This window comes from Brachionichthys hirsutus, chromosome 12, assembly GCF_040956055.1.
Source record: "Brachionichthys hirsutus isolate HB-005 chromosome 12, CSIRO-AGI_Bhir_v1, whole genome shotgun sequence".
Classification (NCBI taxonomy): Eukaryota; Metazoa; Chordata; class Actinopteri; order Lophiiformes; family Brachionichthyidae; genus Brachionichthys; species Brachionichthys hirsutus.
Genome location: NC_090908.1, coordinates 10,131,777 through 10,146,927, shown reverse-complemented (window position 1 = coordinate 10,146,927; position 15,151 = coordinate 10,131,777). Strand labels below are relative to the sequence as shown.

Genomic DNA, 15,151 nt, shown 5'->3' with positions numbered 1-15,151 from the left:
GTCGCGATGATATCACCGCCTAGGGCCGTGACAGTTTTTCCTGTCATGCTGTAAAGAAATTCCACCTGAATCTTGTTGTTAAAATAGCTCTGTGCTTAGTGACTCAGAGAACAGGAATTGCAAGGTGGCTTTAAAAACAAACCCAAGCAGGGCCAAGGTGCAGCAGTAAATTGCTTCTCTGGCGGTAATCGTACAGTAAAGATGACACCAAACGTTGCAGCTTCTCGGGACCAAGAGAAACGTCTTTCCCCAACGGTTGGGAATTTGAAGTCGGCCATTTAAAGCTAAGCTGCACAGACTGAAAATGAACTTTTTGATGGTTTTAATTGGTTGGCTTCAAGCTTTTTTTTTTGGACAAGCTGTAAAATAAAGCCATCATGATAATCATCCAACACAAGCGTCTTCTGTAATAAATGAATCAGCTGTTTATAAAGAGAACCCGCTTTGTCATTTATGTGTAACGCTGCCCCTAGTGTGTGTTTTTATAGAGCATGTTTGTTGTAAAAGCAGAGGGTGTGTGACATTTAACGCCACACGTATTTTGTCTCGTTATGTTTCCTGCATGTCAGCTCTCCACAGCTGTAGTTAATACCCTGAAGTCACCTTCCACCTTGCGTCTCTCTCTCTCTCTCTCTCTGTCTCTCTCTCTGCGGATAAGCGAGGACGTCCATACCTTATCGTAGTTCCTGTTGCAGTCCAATGACTGATAACATCATTTGTTTGTGTTCAGCTCTGATGACAACCTGTTAGATGTGACAAAGGTGAGATTCAGCTCATGTCTGGGTGAGCAGCCAGAGGCTTACACATATGTGTGTGTGTGTGTATGTGCGTGCATTGTATCTACGCCCTGCAGTTACATAACACACTCCAGACAGCGTAAAAAGTTTTCTCCCGCTTTAGATTCGGGTTTTTAAGCCTCTGTTTGTGTTTCATTATGGCCTCAGCTGATCATGCAAGCTGTGGGAGTGAAGATTTAGTAATTCCACTACAAGCTGGCAAGCGTTGCAATTCTCGGAAAGTCACATTTCATTAGTCGTTTGTAAGCCGTGCCAGTGTGTATCTGTATCTGCAGAACATCAGTGGTTGTGCTTTCTATTGCCATTAGCATGAAATGGTGTGTGTGTGTGGGGGGGGGGGGGGGGGGGGGGCGTCGTCTTCAGAATGAGCGTCCACCTATGTGTGCAATAACCTGTAGTCTACCTACCAGCGTCAACCATTTTTCGCTCGATTGCTCTTCACTCAATCGTTGCGTCATTTGAACCCTCCCGGAAAAAAAACCCGGGAATTTTTCCACAAATGAAGCGAGATTGATTCGAGGAAAATGAATTCACGTGATGCTCTTGCCGTCGGGTGTTTAGACTGACGACATGTCAGGGATGTTAATGTGGGAGTGGGAGACAACCTTATTGTTTATTGTGGCTGCGTGTGGACACCCGGAGCGGTCTGAGTGCATCTGGAGTAATATTGGGAACGCAGCCACACCTTGTTCGATGCGCCCGTCATTTCCACAACGTGCACAATGCAGCTGTTGTGTTCGCCACCACCGTTGGTATCGGAGTAAATTATCCTGTAGTGGCATTACAGTGAACATTGCTGGTGTCTCTTTCCAAAATGGAACGGCGTGCCACTTTATACGAGTTGGAAATTATTCCATCTCATGCAAGTCGAGAAGTAGGAATAGAGCAAAGTTGTGAATGCAGCACGAATGATATCAATGGATTCAAAGTTTGGGACTTCATTAGTTTGGAACATTTTGGCACGCCTAACCCTAAATCCGGGGGATACAAAAAATAAAAAATCACCACTTAATTTCACTTTTCCACTCAAACGCACACAAAAAAGTTACTAACAGGCCACCAGACCTCTGATTGAAATCTGGCATTCATATGAAAACCTGCTTCCCTCTCACAGCCCAACTGCGTGGTGGAAGTCCTGAGGCCTCCACACGTGGGTCATTTGTGATGAAGACTTGAACTGCTCCCCTCCGTGCCTCCTCGGCCCGGCGCGTCCCGCTGGCAGTGCCAACTTGGCTGCATTTGCACACGGTGACCACGGCAGAGGCTTCCAGAGGGCCTGACAGTCTCACAGCGTGCCTCTGTGAAGTGAAGTCCGCCTGGCAACAGCAACCGTAACGATGAGTTCTCACAGTCGGACAGGTAAGATGTTAAAACACTTTACATATACGAAGTTATGGTTAGAATGTTGAGGGAGATTCTGAAAGCTTTATGTTAGTTAATACACTGGCTTTAAAACTAACCTTAACCCTTTAAAGCCCGCACCATGAAGTAATCGTCAAAACAATAAAAGGGTTAACATGTGATGAGTTCAGACAAAAACGTAAATGGAAGGGGAATCGCTGCTTTTGATGAGATGTTTTTTCTTTTAAAGTATAGTTGATCATTCCGCTCCGATTTCACCAGTTTTCTACGAGGCCTCTCAAAGCTGAAGGATTCAATTATTTCATACGGTTGACTTGACATTTCATTAAACCACAGGCCTAAACACGTTGCACTGTTAAAACAGCAATTACACATCGGTGAGAAGGAGATGGCAAAGGAAGAAGAGGGTGGGGGCTACACGAAAGTTCTTTTTTTTTTCTTTTTCTGACTGTGAGGCAAGAACATTGATTGATTCCCTTTTTCTAAAAATTTGGAAAATTCTGACTTAAATTTCCGACTGTTGAATTCATTAAATTAATTTGTGTTTGACTACTGATTGGCCATGAATTATACTGTAGACCTAAAGGCCCATTGATTATCTGTGGTAAAGAGGGATGCAGCTATCGTAGCAGTATTCCATATGCCTTCTGCCTTCATCCACCCTGTCTGTGCAGTCTTGCTAAGTCATTTTCCATACATGACAGATCATAATTTCCCGTTCTCAAATGGCCGTTTTGGACTTCTGAAGGGCCCGTTTGTCTGATTTAAACTTGGGTGGCAAAGGCTGGCATGTGAAGTCGCTACTTGGAACTGGGTTTATGGCCTTGGAGCCAGAGCTAGAACACGCACACACACACACACACGCACACACACACACACACAGAAAATGATATACAGTATTACTGCAACATAAAATGTGGCTTTATTGGGAGTTTTACCGTCAAGACAGACGATGGCAGCTAACAGCGGTGTGCAGAGCGGAGGAGGAGGGGGGGGTTGGACGGTACGTACCGGTACACACTTTATACCATAATCGTACCTTACAGGGACACTTACATGAACCTGGACATCACATTTATGCCTTCGGAAGGCTTTGCGTTCTTGATGGAATCCTTCTGTTTGAGGATTGTACATATCGATGTACTCCGCTCGTACTGGCGTGCCAAACCCGTTATGCGGACGCCACGGTTTCATCGCCATCGTCGTCATGTATTGTTTTCTTACCACTTGCTTTCTTTGGATCCATCATATACTCGTATACTACATTTAGTTAAATTCTACCTGCGTCTGAGCTTTCATCCAACCTGCAATTTTATGATCAATTCACGCCACTCTCCACCGAGTCGAAACACCAGAGCCCAGGAAGGACGTGGACAAAAGGAACGCTATCACCTTGAGGGTTTTAGGTTAGCGGGCCGGACTGTGGGAAAGCCGGGGTCGTCTCTCCGCGGGTCGTCGTAGCAGCAGCAGTGTTGAGGTAAAGGGTGTGGACTTTTCAAATAAATACACGAATCGCACCTTCTCACCTTTCCGAGTCCTCTTCAGTCCACTGATCCACAGCAGATGGCTGTGAATTATTCATGTGAAGGTTTTGGGACTTGCACAGCCAGATGCAGATTTTATACCAGAGATTATTCAGGATGAGCAGCGATCGAGAAGGCTTGGCGGCATAATATGTGCTTTTTAAGGCTTGCTGGAGCATAAACAGTCGATAGCACATAAAACTGTTGTTGTTTCCCCCCCCCACCCCCCCCACCACTGGAATTAATGCAGTACTCCAGTGTCATTACACAGGGATTAAACTGCTTCTTGTGCTGCTGTAAAAGCCACTGTTTTTTTAAATTTATCTAAAGTCCACTTTATTTCCATGTCTAATTGTAGCATTAGCTATTAGCGCTCCGATGAGGGGATGTGCACTATAAATGCAGGCTTGATGTGATTTCTAAGCTTTCCTGATCAAATATGAAGTAAATAGTTTTGGACTTTCACATTTCTGGTGAGGATTTCTCCTTATTAAAAGCTGATTTTAAGCACATTAAATGAATCGGAGTTCAAATAAAGTAAAAAAATGTGTATTAAGTAACCAAATTTAAGATGAAGCTTTAGACTTGGAGGTAATTAAAGTCACCTGATTTTAGGGAAAGCCTAATTGTCTAACTTTGCCTGCACTTCTCTTCTTTCATCCTCATCTCCTCATATCTAACGACTGTCCTTTGGACAGCCGGAGGGGAGGCAATAGCAATCGCTTCTCTTTGGGGTTTGATCCATTCGAATGCTGCATTAATTTTATTATTCTCATTATTATTCTTTGTGGCTTTGCAAAAAAAAAAAGAGAAAATTCCTCAATGGAAAGATGGACGTAAAAGACAGTTGAACCGTTTCAAACAGCCGTTTAAGAGAACAATGGATGCTGCTTTGGAGAAATGCGATTACTGCCTCGTAATTATCTTTCTCTCCACACTTTCGCCTTGATATTCAGTCCAAGTAATCTCATTGCTAGATGAAAGAAGTGTTTAGCCTTCAGAAGAATTTATTTAGCATTCAAGTCTTTTCTTCTGCTGGAAGAGAGGCGCTGAATTAAGGCTTCATTTTGTTCTCTCACTTCATTATTCAGTGGTTTTGAGGTTGATTTGTTAGCTTTTATAGGCAATATGGAATTGAACATTTACATTTTTTTATAATGTATATTAAATTTAAACTTATGACTTGCGTCTTACTGGCTTTCTATCAATCTGGATGTGTGTGTCTTGAAGCTATCACATGCTATTAAAAAAAAACAATTACATCTGTGAAAACAATTACATCTGAAACGAAACAAGGCTGCGTGGCATGAACAGCATCAGAGAATGCAGAGAACGTTGAAGACAGAGTTGATGTCTCACCGCTAAATTCTTGTGCAAAACAATGCAAGACCGAGAAGATTAACCAATGAGGATCCGCATCTCCCATGATGCTCACAGTCAGAATTTGAGAAGCTATGTTCGCTCACTGTGCGGCAAATGTTTCATCTAACCTCTGCAGATCCCAAAATCGCAGTTTATGCTAATTTCTATTAGATGCGCGCGACATATTCAAGCCGGGACGTATTCCGTAGCTTCTCAAAGCGTCCTCTGAAGTCTGCCCGGAGCATGCTCGTACCCCGCTACATAATCTGGACGTCTCTAGATTAAGGCAGTCCCTGCACCGCTGTAATCCCCATCTGGTTTGGAGGTATAGTCTGCTGTTTGGATTCAACAGGGTATAGCGGAGGAGAGGGAGGCGAGTTAGGGGTGGGGGTGGGGGGCTCTCCGAGGATGCAATCCTCATTGCGTCTATATGAACAAAACAAAATCAAGAGTTCCCAGCAGTTACACAATCTGTTAGCGAGGGCTCGGTTCCGCCGTCGGTCTCCCAGGCTAGAATGAACTTTTCCAGGCACTAATCTCACTCATCTCATCCCGGCAGCAGCGGCCTTCAGTCTCCGCTGTGGGCTGCCGCACACACTCAAAAGAAGCAAGAAGTGCTGAAAGAGCTGCTGTGTTTGTTTTGACTAAAACTCAGGTCCCCGTCCTTCTGGAAGGCTTGTTAAAAATAGAAAGCGTCTTTGTTTTCCACCTCTCGAGATATTTCGTTGCATTGCCTTTCAGTCTGACTCATTTAGATGTGCGTATCATCAATTAAATTCACACCACATCCTCCTCCGCACCAAACCTAACAACGTTACTCTCTTCTGAGGGTGAGTTTGCTTCTCTGCAAGCTGGGTGTTTTTATTTTTCGTTGAGCACGGCAGTTCATTTTCTAAAGTTTTAATGACTTATTCATCCTAGTGTGGAAGAGTGAGGGTGGATGGAGTGGTAAAACCCGGTGGAGAGAACAAGAAAAAGAAATTAAACTTGTCTTTTATATGTAATATAGATCAGCTTATTGGACGTGCAGACTCGAGTCTTCGGACCGCAGCAACAAGAACTTAACTTCTGGGAGCGGTGAATCAATCGCAGCCGCTCGGTGGTCGTCCACCGAGCGCCTCTTATCAATGCTAATGCACGGAATTCGATCAGGTGACTACTCTAATGGAATAAATGTCACTCACGACTCACCAGAGTCCATTTTTCCACACCTGAATGACTCTGATGAGGACTTGGGACAAAACCCCACAGGGCTTTGTGTTATCTGTGTAATTGCAGGAAGATTAAAAAGAAAAAAAAATATATATATATATTAGGCCAAAAGCACACAATTCTAATCAACCATAAATCAGATAATTAGATAAGCAGATGGACCGGCGAACGCCGTGAACTCTGTGGACTCACTATTGTCAAGTTATAACAAGAGCTGCTGCTGCTTTGGCTGAAGTACCAATTAAAAATAAGTTATTATAAGAAGCCGACTGTGCTGCTGCTGCTGTTGTTGTTATTCCTGCTTGTTGTTTGATGACTATTTGTGAAAGCCACCTGCCGTCATTTGATGTGGATATCATTACAGGGCTTCCAACAGACTGATGGAATAAGTGGAAGTGCCAGGGAGCCCCAAAAATATTTAACTCGTTTGGGTCTGATTGATGTTAACCGTGGCTCAGCATTAAATGGTCATCAGGGCTATAGGCGGAGATTGATCGCCCATTAATTGATTACAGATGACATTTCATTGGCCGGTTGAAAAGCAAACACTAAAATATAAATCTGCATGGCCATTAATATGCAGAGATATCCACTTCAAGCACAACCAATGAGCGTAAAACCACATGATCTCCTTGTGTCTGAGAGAGAAGGGGAGAAGCACAGCAACAAGATTACAACATGAATGTCTGGTGGGCAGACAGCCATCAGAGGATGAAGGTACTGCAAATCCTGCACGCAGTAAAACTGCTGTTTTATTCACGTTTTTCCTGTGTATGACAAAAAAAGATTCCTTAAATGAATAATAGTTAATATTACCTTGTGAGCACTTCCTGCGTGATATTATTTTATGAAAACTGGTACGATTCTTGTTCAGATGTCTTTAAAGATTTTATTCATGTGTATGTGCCCCCCCCCCCCCTCCCAGAGTAATATAGATGAAAAATATCTTCATGGAACCGTAGCATTAGCACGGTATTTGCACTGACCGGAAAAAGTCTGAGCCACATTGTTTAAGCTAAACATGCTTGCTATTTTGAGTTTGAAATGACAAGTGGAAGCAAAAACGCAGGACTAGCACGACCAAACACACACAAAGACAGAGTTTACAACCAATATTCAATGAGAGGGAAGACGGCGTCGGGGGGAGAAACACAGCAGTGAATAATCTCCAGTGGAATCAGAAAATCTCACAGCAGGAGGGAAAAAAACTCCCGACGCTGAATAGAAGTCACCGCCAAAGCTATTGAACATTTCACATTCATGTTTTTGTATTTTGATCAACACCTCCAGGGCTGCCTGTCTGGGATTCTGATGTTAGCTCAAAGCTGCAACGCGTGGCCGTCAACAGCATCAGTCACAGTTTTCCAATTAGATATCATTGGCGCCGACATCCAACAAGTAATCAGTCACATTCAATTTCTTACATTATGAACCCGAAAGAGGGTTTACATTGGATTTAGTAGCAGATACTGAATAACTCCGTTAGTTCCACCAAGAAAGTTGTGTTCTCGCGTCCTTTTGAACGTTGCAAGATTCTCAAATTATAAATGAAATATGGAATCTATGACTTGGGCTGTCCTCAAAAACCACAGCAGAATTGAATGCAACGTTTGCATCTGATAAATAATCAAGATAACACTACTACTAATTAATCCTTAGTAGTTTATCATTGCTCGTTGATAGTAGAGCTGCCTCTTCTTTTGATTAAAACCGTGATAATTAGAATACTTCCACATTAGCTGTCACAATGACTCCTACCTTATTGTTTTATATTTCCTTCAGTCCCGTTCTATGAACTTAAATCTTCCATTAGCAGATTATTATGAAATATGGCTGTATGCTAGCTCCTAGCAGTCTACAGGAAGATTTACAGCGCTGCATGCAGTCACCCTGCTGTGGAAATCTACGCGAGATCAGAGTTCAGCAGCTCTCGTCATCCGTCAAATTGCATGGAGTTTTGTCTTCCTCCCACGCCTGTAATTTACCACGCTTCTCCTTTTCTCCATTTGCATATCATAGCAAGCTCATTACTTTAGCTTTCAAGAGCTGTGACGTATTAGATGAATGAAACACATAGGGTACGCTGTAGATTAACTGTTGGCTGGATAAATGAGCCGCTGTTTACAACCCTAGTGGAGTAAAATAATTGCTCGCTGCGACCCGTGGTTTTTTTTTTTTCCCCGATGCTCGCCGACAAAGGAGAAGCTCAGAAGAAGACAAAGTGAGAGTTTTTGTTCCATCTCTCAGGGATTGTCGCTCATTGAATCCATCTGAAGAAAGTCAGTTGCAAGCTGTTTTTTGTTCCATTTTTTAAAGCAAGAATGCAAAACGTTTCTGGACGAAGAAGCATCTGTCGTATTTGATAGCTGTGAAATGAAGGGACAGTAACTCTTCAACTGTTGGTTGGTCAAACGTTTGACCTGTTTTTGTTTTTTTTAAACTAATCAATAATGAAAATAATTGCCTATGCAATCTTGCAATTCTCTTGACTACAGGAAATGTAGTCAAGAGGCTCACTGTCATTATCACGATTTTATTTTTCGGCACTTGGCAGCACTTGGTTGAAGTTAGCGGATGATTAGTGTCTGTTTTTAATGCCGAAGACGTCGGCAATGATTTGAGGCTTAAGAAAAGTAATTGGGAGACAGGGGGTCGTCTTTAATTTAAAATATGTAAAAAGTGTGATCTGGAAGGCAGGCAGGCAGCGCTGGGTGAAAAACGGGAAGGAAGCCAAAGGATGTTTTTCTGCCGCCACAAAGCGTGATGAACACGGTAATGAAACTGAGATCGTGACCATTGAAGGATTGATCAAGCGAGAATCCCCCCCCCCCAAAAAAAGATAAATTCCCCCCCAGGGAGCCTCAGAATGCTCCGTTTTCTCCTCAAATTTTCAAACAAAAGGTGCCTTCATGCTCAATATTTCCAGGAAATATACAGAAGGTATATTTGAACCTCCTTTTTAGCTTTTTCCCTGAACGACTTCACTCCTTTGCTCGCTGAAATCTCAGCGATTATCACATGCTGAACTATCTGTTTAGTTCTGTTATCGTCACCCTGACTCGTCCTTTCGTGTCACCGTCTATCAGGCTCACTGTCATTATCACACAATTGCACTGGGAGCTAACACTCTAATGAGCATCCGTGCAATGGCAAGCCACACAGCGAGCGTTTCGTGCTACTGCATTGGAAGATTGCTGACACATCGCAGAACGCACGCAAACATCGGACCCTCCGTGGGAATGTTTATTTGACCTGACAAAGATGCTCCCTCATCTTTTGAGGGTGAGCAATTTATAGCGAGCACACTGGGTGCAGAAAGCATCACGGACGAGGAGGAGGAGGTCGCCAGCGCCTTTTTAATGGTTCTTATCTAATCGCATCAAGGATAGGGGAACTTTGTGCGGCTTCATTTCAGGGTAGTTTTACTGTATTTTCCATTCCAATTAATTTTTTTTTTTTAGATTATGAAAGGAATAAAAAAAAAAATTCATTCTCCAGCCAAAATTCCACCATGATGGAAACCAGAAGATACCTCGGTCATTAATCCTCCCTGTTGATAATCTGTGAGAATTATGAGAGGGTATTCCTTGTTTCATGTTTTTTCATTGCAACACGTGTAGCAGGTGCGATCCATCAGTTTGACTGCTCTTTAATGAAAATGTGACGCACCGACAGTTTAAATATAAAACACAGGTCTCGCATCGTCTTCTTTCTCTACCTCGTGTTGATAGTTTAAGTAGATTTATGAAGGGACGGGGTCGCTCATCTTATTTCTGTGTAGTACACATATTCACGTAGAAGGAACTCCGATCACATTTCAACAGGCTACTCACATCTGATTAAAATCGATTGAGACAGAGTTTGATCACTTGTGGTCAATCTGAATCAGATTTAACGGGATGTGACTAAAAGCTGTTTGAAATGTTCCAACTTTCCTCTACTAGTTTATTTTATATATATATATATATATATATAAAGCCAAACTACCACATGTGTTTTATTTGAAAGGCGATGCAGCATGTGCTAATGATTATAATGGTTTTTTAAATCTATTTATAGGCACTATTAATAGTCGCCCCCCCCCCCCGCCTCCCCGCCTCAAATCTTTTCTTCCTTCACAAAGTTATTCACACATTCATTTAGAGAACAGAGAACATTTTGTTCCAAGAACAGATCTGAAGGGGGGCCCCTTATCTCCCTTTGTCTACACCAGACACACATTAGCCTCATGCCAAAGCAGTGAGTAAACAAACCGCATCAGCGCAAACCGAGGAATCAAATCTCGCAGAGCGTATTTGGTTTTTTATATTGCTGAAGCATTACACTTGCATTAGCTGACCATAATTTAATGCCTTGTATCAAACACTCCGGTAGGAGGTTTGACTGCCGTCTCTGCGTAGCAACAGAAAGCTTTTATTTCATAATTTACAAACGTTTTTTTTATTGTCCTCGTGGACGGCCGATCTCACCCTCGAGCCACAGAGGATCACTGCAGCCTGATACATTAGTCGACGTAAATACCTACCTTAATATTGACTGTGTAATCCCTAAACGTTTATTCTGTGGATCCACTGTCGGCAGAGTAGAGAGGCGTGCTAGCAGATATTTTCAAAAGTCCTCAAATTGGTCAAATTTGGCACGAATACTCTGAATCTTCTTTGGAGACCTTTTTTTTTTTGACTGGACACCATCATCAGGCCAAAATATGGTTTATGACAATATGCCTGCAGATCCTGGGAAGAGAAGTGGCAGACACAGTAAACATTAAAAGTGCTAAACCTCAGTATCTTTGCATTGTGACGTGAGAAAATACTGAGCTACTGGTGTGACTATAGCCTCTTAGGACCCTGACACCCGCAGGCCAGCATTTGACCATCGACTGGGGGCCAGTGTATGAACATAGATAAGCTTTTGGTACCATGCTGTCGGCACGTCCTGCTCTTGCGGGATTTGAAGACTCAAGCTTGTGCAGCAGCAGTTAAAAGAGGACACTTTCTTAAAGACGTTAACGAGTTTGCAATAATCTGTCATCACACTAAACTGTTGCGCTTTCATAGTTTGCTGTGAATTCTTCAAGTGTCCCTGAAATAAACTGGCACAAGGTACACGCTGGTCGTTGCTGTTAACGGGCATTTGAAAGCTTTTTATGAGCTGCAGATGGAACCAACAATATTGTAGCTCCAAGACGGCATGTGGAACCAATCTGCTAATAATCCGGCCAGAAACAGAGGCGAGCCTCTGTCTCCATCAGCAAAGGTCAGGCTGAACATAGGCCCTTGTTATTGAAGGGCCTTTTGTCAAAAAACAACCACAATAAACAAGCAAGCCTTTCTCAGCTCGGCGCTGCTGTGCATATTTTGCATGAAAACAAGCGTGACTCTTTTAATTTGTAATTAGAGGGAGAAAATTGGCATAGGGACTGAGCCAATCACAGAGGGCGAATGGGTGTGTGTGTGTGTGTGTGAGGATGTACTTGTATAAGCGTCCATGGCTGACAGTTACGGGCCCTTTCATCTCTCGCTTTTATGCGGATAGTGAAGCTGTCGGGGCCGACACTTCTTGATATGCCTCTTTAAAACCTGCCAGTCAAAGGCCGAGATTGTAGCGTGTTGAGTCATACTGTGAACGCATCAGTAAATGTGCACGTGTTCCCGAACGGTTCATTCTGCCTTTTATGCAGTAGCTACTTCATTAGCATGAATCACATCCTGACATTTCACTGCCAGTGTGTGTGTGTGTGTGTGTGTGTGTCGTCACACAGTCATCTCTGACACAAATTTGATCCATCTGCGGTGCCTGCGTCCGTCTTCTGGGTCGAAAAGAAGACTCTGAATCCATGGGAACCACGCAGACATGCTTCCAGGGCTTAGCATGGCGTAGCTTTGCGCTGGATATCAATGCTAAAACTTATCAGGCGTAATGTGCCGTTTAATTTTTGTTAAACACGTTAGCAAGCTAATGAATTACTAATGAACACCAAGTTGTTTACTTCCCTTTTGGATCGGTGTAACAGAATGTTACGGATTGTTTCAGGCAATGTATTGTTTGACGATGTTAATGGGGGGGGGGGTTCCGAGTTCTTTAAGGAAATATGGGTAATAGTGCAAATAAATATAAAACAACACAAGACATGGGTGCATGGGTGTTCATTTGAATGTGTTCTTTAGTTATGGATTGCACGAACCAAAATGTTTAATCTATGAAAAATGATTATTATGTCGGCAAATGATAATATTGAATTACGACACTCCCACATCATAAATTAAATATGCATTTCCAATTGTTTCCAGGGAACGATCTATTCAACCCCTCAGCCCTCTATATGTAGCTGCTTGAGTCAATGATTTATGTCTAATTACCGGTTACATGCTCCGCACTTCCTCTGACAGGCTCCGTATTAGAAACTGAATCTTATAATTAACCCATCCTCTCACATGAAAGTAATGGCAGAGCTTTGCCTTGTCAGAGACCTGCGTTTGATTGTTCTGTCATCTCAGCCCGGCCTTCCCCCCCCCCCCCCCCCCCCCGCCGCCGCCGCCGCCGCCTCGGTAAAATATCCCAGCGGTCCAAGGAGAGACGAGCGGCTAATGCGATGCGCACTGACTGGAGAGGAGCGAAGAGGTTGACCTTGAAGGTGTTTCTTCAGTCGTCAGAATAGAGAAAAGATTCAAATTCAAGATTCCACACGCATCGGAGCACTTCTAAATATCAAGTCTTCAAATAAGAAGGCATTTAGGAAAACAGTGCAATGCTGTTTATCCTCAGAAAACCCAGGCGTGTTTTAATAATTCACTTGACTTCTTGTCTGTAAGTTGAGCAGAGGACATTTTTGAATAACCCCCCCCGAAGACTCCAAATTATATCTAGGGACTGCATAGCTAAACAAACTTTTAAACATTTTAACGAATCCTTGAAATGTCAGCTTTGCGCTTTAACGCTTATCACGTTGCCATAGAAACAGGTACAAAACAGCCCTGAAGCTCATCATATAAACATAATTTAGCTGCTTTCATTTTAGACAGCGCTGCTTTTTTTTGTTTAAGTCCTTATGTGGCAAATACGGCCTTTTAATTCACTTTCGGGCTTCTGTGTTTTTGTTGTCGTGGTTTTGCTTCATCCGTCTTTTCCGTGGCCGTCCTTCAGGCTGCTCCCACCGCCGAATGATCTCGGGGAGTGTTTTGGGATTGGATCAGCGTTGCCGAAGGAGCTTGTTGACATCAGATGGCACGGGATCTGAATTCACACACAAGGCTCAACCAATGAGCCTGAGCAAACCCACCATGGGCTCATAGAGAAGGGAAAACCAAAATAAATCAAAAACAAGTATCCCCACGTTTGGCATGTTCCCAGAGAGAGAGAGAGAGAGAGATGATTGAAAAAAGACATTCTGGATATCAGAAATGACGTTAATGTTGTTTTTGCTCAGATTCTGGCACTGGTCAAAAAAACCAGTATAACAATGTTGATGGGTTTGTTGTGAAACATTAAGATTTCAGCCAAAGGAATGGATAATAAAAAAAGAAAATCTGTATCTAATGAGAGAATCCAAATATCTCTTACAACAATTACAGATATTTGAGCCACTCATCGTACATCAGAATGATGTGGATAGTAGTGGATAGTTCACGCATGACTCCCCTGTCTGTTATTTCAGGTGGTGTATTCATATAATGTCCTATAAGGTGTTGGTACACACAGACATCCTCCCGCATGAATCACAGAGCCGGCTAATTCTAATAAACACACTGAAAATCAACTCGGCCTCAGATTGCTCTGTAATCCCACAGTAAACTCTCGCTAAAACCTGACTGAGTTTGTATTATTGCAGATAATCCCCTGGTCTGGATTATATGTTGTGTTTATACACACACACACACACACACACACACATTATTCTTATGCTGCTTACTAACTGATTGCATTTCAGCTATTGTCTCACTTTCATCAGCCACACGGATCACAGTACAAAGCAGACGGCTGCTGGCTGTAAAGCCACTCTGACACTTTTTTTTTAATCTTATTGCTTTTGAACGCTGCTACAGTTCTGTCACCAAATAAATGTATGACCTGGCTCTTTCATCTTACACATGTCCGATCATGGCACGCTGTGATATTCCCATAAAATGCTCGGCTAATACGGTTAGCAATGCGTAAGTATTCTTTTCTCACCACTGAAAAGATTCTCTTTCCTTAAAACAGCTCTGTATATACAGAATAGAAAGATGCTAACCTTTTTTTAACATTTTGGTACATGACTCCCTAAAAGTGCTGTGGCGTTTGCTTTTGCTCAAAAATGTAGAAATCCTACCACTCCCAGGATGCAATGTGGCACGAAGACAAATACTCCTGGTGGACGACCTGGGTGAAAGCGGAGCTTAAGATTGGTTCTAATGTTCTGAAACAAGGAAGTAAAGCAGTTTGACAGCAATAAACAACAGCAATATCAAATAGGAAATAAATAACACATATATTAAAAATAAATAATAAGAAAGAAATTGAAAGTTTTCTTGCACATGTGGATGTGTGACAGTATTTGAAGGATATTATTGTCTTCCCTGCAGCTTCAATCTCAAATTCCATTTGGATAAGATCAAAAGCCTAAAACTTGACCGCTGATAAATCAAGAATTCACCCCTGGACACGAGGCTATCACAACTTGTCAAATCATTTTGGATGAGTGTTTTCTCTGCTCTATTCCTGTCCCATCTAGATTTGGTCGGTTGATTACGCTGCAGGAGTCTCCTCACTTTTGTGTACTTTGTAAATATCGCCGACGACTTGAAACTCTCGGCTCCTCTCATGCGGCAGTGGCCAACTGATGCGTAAACACAGAGCAAAATCACAGGAGAGTCAAATTCTTGAACTGAGGTTCCCGTCCTCATCCTTGCTTGCTTT

General features: G+C 42.7%; 1 protein-coding gene across 1 annotated transcript in view; it reads left to right on the top strand.

The window, feature by feature from the left end:
* Positions 1-2,134: 2,134 nt before the first annotated feature.
* hdac4 (histone deacetylase 4) overlaps positions 2,135-15,151 on the top strand; it is a 76,840-nt gene continuing 63,823 nt past the window's right edge. The window contains exon 1 of the mRNA XM_068746572.1: positions 2,135-2,156. Within this exon, the coding sequence (XP_068602673.1) occupies positions 2,135-2,156 (22 nt within the window). The remainder of the gene's footprint in view (positions 2,157-15,151) is intronic.